The 6,948-nt window shown below is 45.9% G+C and overlaps 1 protein-coding gene across 5 annotated transcripts in view; it reads right to left on the bottom strand.

Annotated features, from left to right (window-relative positions):
* Positions 1-6,948, bottom strand: part of LOC122544342 — a 91,762-nt gene that overhangs the window by 71,084 nt on the left and 13,730 nt on the right. For 2 of the 5 annotated variants that reach the window (XM_043683543.1, XM_043683545.1), the window contains 4 exons: positions 5,754-5,850; positions 4,515-4,636; positions 2,655-2,781; positions 849-958 (listed from right to left, as the gene is read on the bottom strand). In XM_043683543.1, coding sequence (XP_043539478.1) covers positions 849-958; positions 2,655-2,781; positions 4,515-4,636; positions 5,754-5,850 — 456 coding nt within the window. The remainder of the gene's footprint in view (positions 1-848; positions 959-2,654; positions 2,782-4,514; positions 4,637-5,753; positions 5,851-6,948) is intronic. The other 3 variants (XM_043683544.1, XM_043683546.1, XM_043683547.1) reach the window with 2 other exon arrangements.

The following is a 6,948-nucleotide window of genomic DNA, read 5'->3' as shown; positions in this document are numbered from 1 at the left end:
CACAGAGGGTGAAGCGTGTATGGAATGAGCTGCCAGAGGAAGTGGTGGAGGCTGGTATAATTACAGCATTTAAGAGGCATCTGGGTGGCTATATGAATAGGAAGGGTTCGGAGGGATATGGGCCAAGTTCTGGCAAACGGGACTAGATTAGGTTACAATAACTTGGTTGGCATGGATAATTGGACCGACGCGTCTGTTTCTGTGCTGTACATCTCTAGGACTCCATTTGATCTCCCAAATGCATCAACTGTCTGGGGTATTCATTATGTACCTCACCCATTTCCTCTGGCTCCACGCATAAATTCCCTAATCATCTGCCCGACCAAGTCCCCTTAGAAGCTGAAGTTTTTCAATAAGATCACCTGTCATTCTCCCAATGAATATAGGCCCACCTTCCCTCAGAAAACAAACCCACACATGTCAAAAATCAGCTGAAGGAACCTTTTGTGAACTGTCTCCACTGTAAGTGTATCCCGCCTGCAGTAAGAGACCAAAACTGCACACACTGCTCTAGCTGCAATCTTGCCAATGCACCCGACAGTAGTAACCAGGTTTTAAACTGCAATCCCTTTTTAACAAAGGCCAACATTCCATTGGCCTTCCCATTACTCACCTTTTGTTTCATGATTTATGTACAAGGACAGCCAGATTCCTGAAAACATTCTGCAGTCTCTCTCTATTTCATTAATACTTCAGAATAGCAAACTCCTCCAAACCTGCCCTGTTCGAAGTACTGTGTGTACACATGGCTCAGGATGAGACAGGATTTCTAGTCCAGTTCTGATTCATACAACCAAAAAAGAAAACACATCGCAAACAAGGGGAAAAAACTACTTTGGAAGAAATACCTTCATCCTTTTTAATTCTGTATCTGGCTCTTCAGTTTGCTTTACTAATGAGCTCTTTTCATTCACCTTGCACTTCACATCACTGCCTTTGGGATTTCTATCCCTTTCACCTTCAAAATATTAAACAGAAATCGGGAAACATAAGAATTGGGCACTCTTCAACCAAGTCCGTGCATAACAGTAAATTGCAACAGAATAGTAAAACCGGACTATTACTTCAAGCAATGCAAAAACATTGATAAAGAAAAATAACCAGAATCACAGAATCCCTACAGCGTGGAAGCAGACCATTTGGCCCATCGAGTCCACACCACCCCTCCGAAGACCATCCCACCCAGACCCACCCCATCCCTGTAACCCTACATTTCCCATGGCCAAGCCACTTACCCTGCACATCCCTAGACACTGTGGGACAATTTAGCTTGGCCAATCTACCCTTAACCTGCATATGTTTGGACTGTGGGAGGAAACCGGAGCACCTGGAGGAAACCCATACAGACACGCGTGAGAATATGCAAACTGCCTGAGGGTGGAATCGAGCCCAGGTTCCTGGCTTCGTGAGGCAGCAGCACTAACCACTGAGCCATCCATAAGAATAAGTCACCACTTAGTCCAGCCAGTCTTTACCAGCTTCTATCAAAGAAAAGTTCAGTTAGCACCAGTCTCCTGTCTTTTCCCTGTAGCTCTGCAAGCTTTTCCCTCCCTCAAGCATTTATCCAATTCTCTTTTGAAAGCCCCCTAGTTAATCCACAGCTTATGGAGTATCATAGAATCATCACAGAATCTCTACAGTGTGGAAGCTGGTCATTTGGCTCATCAAGTCCACACTGACTCTCCAAACAGCATTGCACCTTCCTTCCCCCCATCCCTGTAACCCCGCAATTCCCACGCCTAATCCACCAAGTCTGCACATCCCTGGACACTATGGGGCAATTTAGCGTTGCCAAAGCACTTAACCTGCACATCTTTGGACTGTGGGAGGATACCGGAGCACCCCGAAGAAACCCGTACAGACACTGGGAAAATTTTGAAAAACTCCACACCGACAGTTGCCTGAGGCTGGAATCGAACTCGGGTCCCTGGTGCTGTGAGGCAGCAGTGCTAACCACTGAGTCAGCATGCCACCCCAAGGGTAGGAAAGGGAATTTGCATGAATGTGCTTCAGTTCATACGTCACATGCATTTGTCACACTTCCCAAGAGTGGGTTTTAAGATGCAGAGTTACATTGCTGGTTCAATATTCTGGAACTCCCTTCCACTGTAGACGTTGCTACATCTCTCAGACTACAAGAAAGAAGCTCACTCCCATCTTCACCAGAACAATTACTGATGGACAACAAATGCCATCCAACTAACAGGGCCCACATCCCACAAACATTAAAAAAAAAAACACGTTCTAAAGATTGCTCTCGACTGAACCACTGAGAATCCCTTTGCGAAAGGGAATTGGATAAATGATTGACGGGATGGCATTGGCAGGGGAAAAAAGAAGTGGAATTATTTGGACAGCTTGGAATCAGGACTAGGCCATTTGGCTCTTTGGGGCTGTTCTGGAATTCAACAAGATTTGATTGCCGTCTCTTCCAAAGAGCTATCCCACCATGATGGACAGAATGGCCTCTCTGCCGGCACTGAGTTCTTCTCTGATCCTGCCTGCCCTCTGGTGGCCAGTCTGGGCATTTCAGATAGGCTGAGGAACCGGATTATGATTTCCCAAATATAATCCAACTTCATGTCACTCGTTGGCCAGACTTTCAAAGCTATGAGACTCTACGCACCGCATCACAGCTCCAGCAGAGCCCCTACCTTTCGTGGACGAAGCTTTGGCAGAGGTAACCTTCGGCAGCCAGCGACCACTACTGTCTCTCCTCTGTGGCGTTTTCACTGATCCTGTGTCAGGTTGGGACTTCCTCAGACTTGTCTTCTCGGAGACCTTAAAAAATATAAAAAAAAAACAAAACGTGCTTCCTTCGATTAACAGAAAGAAAAGAAAAGCAAACTACCATTTTGTTTTTCCAATAGGTGCTTTTTAGTGGAATCCTGCTGTTCATCCCTTTGTGGAAAGTCAAGAGGCCAGAGCAATGTGGTTGATTCTTAACTGCTCTCTGAAATGGTAACTTCATCCAAAGAGTTTAAGTTAAGATCTGGCTAGAGGCCAGTGACCAGACAAAGTGTGGGACCCAGAGTCTAAAAAAGGGCCTTAAAAATCCACTGTTTTGATTAAACAATAAACTTTACAGTAGAACATAATTCTTTGAAGTTTGCATCACATACTGACAGGATGGTTAAAAAGATGTTTAGCACGCTTTCCTGCAGTGCTCAGACCTTTGAGTTGGCATGTTGAGGTTATACTGGACAGTGTGGCGTAAGTACCGTGCCCCAGTTCTAGGAAGGGTATTATTAAGCTGGAGGGGGTTCAGGAAGATGTGGAAGGTTTGAGTTATAAAGAAAGGCTGGATAGTGAACTTTCTTTTCACTGGAACTTAGCAGCTTGAAAGGCGACTTTATATAATGAGGGGCATAAACAGGGTTAATTGTAGTTATCTTTTCCCCTAGAACAGGGATTTTAAAACGAGAGGGCACATTTTTAAGGTGAGAGGAGAGAGATTTAAAAAGACGAGGGGCAAATTGTTTACACAGAGGGTGGTTCGTGCGTGGCATGAACTTCCTGAGGAAGTGGTGGACATGGCTACAGTTACAACGTTTAACAGACATTTGGCTAAGTCCACGAATAGGAAAGGTTTGGAGGGATGTGGGCTAGGAGAAGGCAGGTGGGACTGCTTTAGTTTGGGATTGTGGTCGGCATAGACTTGTTGGACCGAAGGGTCTGTTTCCATGCTGTATGACTCTATAACAGTAATACAGCCTATGTGCACAATACCCATTCTAACAAGCAAAATAAAACACCTGGCAAATATGGATGGTAGACTGTGATCGAACACCCCACAGTGCACATTAAATAGTATATACATTCAAGGGTCTGTCTACGCATAGGAACCTGGGAATTATGTGCAGTCATCACGGTCATGACCGACCAGGCTAAAGAAACAGTCAATTAGGCTGGGGACTGAGCACTGAGTTGATCTCAACGGGAGTATTCTCAGTGTCCAAGTCTTTACGAAAGGACGTGAAAGCATGTGTGAGGTTGGCATAAAGTGTGTTTCCCAGGATGAAGAACTTCTGTGGTGTAGATAGAGAAGAGAACTTTGGACTACCTTACTTAGAGAAGAGAAGGCTAAGAGAGATTTGATTGATGTGTTGCTCCTAACGGTGGAAGGATTAAGAACCAGAGGCATAGATTTGAGATGGGTGACATGAGGGAGGCCTATTTTAAGCTGGGAATCCTTAGGAACTGGAATGTCCCTGAGGTTAAATCTGTGCTCCCACCCTTCTAGTAATGGGAAAGGTTTATTCCTATCTGTCCTATCTATGCCCCTCAATTCTGTACATCTCAATCAGGCGCCCCTTTAGCCTTCTCCATTCCAAGGAATACAACACCAAGTTTATTTCATCTCTTGGACTGAGGGGGCTGAATGGCCTCCTTTAATTTCTTCTGATCATATATTTGCCCTTAGAAGCCGAGCACTCAAATCATTCCAAATAGTTCATGATAATTTTGCAGTCCTATTCATTCAGCAATGATGAAGACTGCTTTACACACATTACCTTCACCGCCCCAGATTCGGTACTCAGGGTTTTATCAGGCCGAACCTCAGAGAGTCCTTCATGTTCCTTTGGTTCTGGGTTTTCATCCTCATTCTCTTCTTCGGAGAGATAGAACAGTTCAACTTGAGTAAGGTGGGGAAAAAGAAGAACAACAGGAATAGGCCACACCCCCTTCGAGCCTATCCTGTCACTCAATCAGATCATGCCTATCTTTTCTCAAGTTACCCGCCTTTGTCCTGTAACCCCACCTGACTTGCAGTGGCTCAGTGGTCAGCACTATTGCCTCACAGTGCCAGGGACCCAGGTTTGATTCTGGCCTTGGATGACTGACTACATGGAGTTTGCACATACTTCGCCATGTCTGCATGGGTTTCCTCCGGGTGCTCCAGTCTCCACCAACAGTCCACAAATGTGCGGGTTCGGTGGATTGGCCATGTTAAGTTGCCCATGGTGTAACTTACAACTATACCTCCTATATTCACATCCAAGTCATTCATACAAATGATTAAAAATCGGTACAGAAAGCCCGGCCAGGGAACACTGTGGTGTGTTAACTGACAGGTAACTAGATGCTCAGTCAATTAGGCAGTTGGGTACAGGCTAGATGGATTAACCAAGGGAAGTGTGAGCTGACTGTTATAGGGTAGGCTGGTGGGTCTGAATGGGATAATGCACGGAGGGTCAGTATGGACTCAATGAGCCGAATGGCCTGCTTCCGCACTGTCGGGATTCTATAAAGAAAGCAATGTTAATCAAGAAATGGTCAATTAGGTATGCGAAACATCCACAGCCCAGGGATGCTCTCGGAAAGTTTGCATTTTTACAGTCATAGAGATGTACAGCACGGAAACAGACCCTTCAGTCCAACTCATTCATGCTGACCAGATATCCTAAATTAATCTAGTCCCACTTGCCAGCATTTGACCCATATCCCTCTAAACCCTTCCTATTCATATACCCATCCAGATGCCTTTTAAATGTTGTAATTGCACCAGCCTCCACCACTTCCTCTGGCAGCTCTTTCCATACACCCACCACTTTGTGTGAAAAAAAGTTACCCCTCAGGTCCCTTTCAAATCTTTTCCCCTCTCACCTTAAGCTTATGTCCTCTAGTTTTGGATTCCCCAACTCTGGAGAAAAGACCTTGCCTGTTTACCCTATCCATGTCCCTCATGATTTTGTAAACTTCCAAACGTTGCTCCCATTCAAGCCCTTCCTGAACACAGCAGAGCCCCTTACCTCCCCGGAACAGCCTTTTGCAAATGAAATCCTTCCAGTCGACGACCTGTGTAATTCTGACTTCTGGTGAAACCCTCTGACATTTGTCTGACGAGACCTATAAAGTCAACAAGTAATAAAAGTGCTTCGTCTTCTGCCCGCGTAAAACACAAACTGAACCAAACTCTTAATCTTACAGTTAATGCAGCTGATGAAAGTTTTTTTTAACCCTCAGGTTTCCCGAAATGGGCGTAGTGACCACCCCAGTGGGGTCACCCTGTGAGATTTTGACGCAGTGAGTACAAGAGGCAGCCACAGAGAGGGCCCTAAGTGCAAGGCTCCTGCAAATCCTCACAGATAACTTTTTTCTCAAGGGGGGGGGGGGGTGCGTGTAGCCCATTGGGCATATTTCCAAGGTCTGATTGCTGTTGTGAAACTGAAACATGAAAAGGTGGGTGGTTTTTACAAAAACATTTGCAGCTTACAGGCTTTCCACCATGTTCCATCTCCCCCTCCTGCCACCTGCTGAGCAACTGAAGGTCGCCTGCGATTCCCCAATCTGGCTTTAATAATCCTTCCACCCAAACCTGAAAGATGGAAATTTGATACGGAGGAACCTTGATTATCCGAATGAAATGGGCGGGCACTATTTCGTTCGGATAATTGATTATTTGGGTTAATTGATTTAATGCCTCTCCTCCGGGGCTTGGGGTTTTCTGAAGTTTCTTTTCTCCTCGCTCTGCCTGCCTTGCTCTCTCTCTCCCTCTGTTTCAGGGTTTGTTTCTGAGCAGAGACACACTTATGTGCAAGGGACCTGTAGCATTGCTGAAGCCTCTCCCCCCCCCCCCCCCCCACCCCATCAGTTCAATGGGATTGACACAGCGAGCACTTGCTAAGTCCACTCCCCATTCAGGAGATTAGGCAGCAACACACTACATGAGAGACCCTGACTCCCCGTCTGCCCCCACCCAATCTTCCCCCGCCCTCCCCCCCAATCTTCCCTCCCAACCCGCCCCCACCCTCAGCAGCATTTCAGTAAGCTGGGTTCATTTTTAATCATTGCAAACAAAGGATATGATCAGTATTGAAACACCTCTTTGATGTAATGTTTCTATCGGCACCTTGAGATCTTCTTCGGATAATCCGAAATTCGGACAATTGATATTCGGACAATCGAGGTTCCTCTGTACTCAGTCTAGGCTTTTCAGCCCCCTGA

This window comes from Chiloscyllium plagiosum, chromosome 48 (genome assembly GCF_004010195.1).
Source record: "Chiloscyllium plagiosum isolate BGI_BamShark_2017 chromosome 48, ASM401019v2, whole genome shotgun sequence".
Lineage (NCBI taxonomy): Eukaryota > Metazoa > Chordata > Chondrichthyes > Orectolobiformes > Hemiscylliidae > Chiloscyllium > Chiloscyllium plagiosum.
The sequence above is the reverse complement of the archived record's forward strand: the minus strand, read 5'-3'. Positions and strand labels throughout refer to the sequence as shown.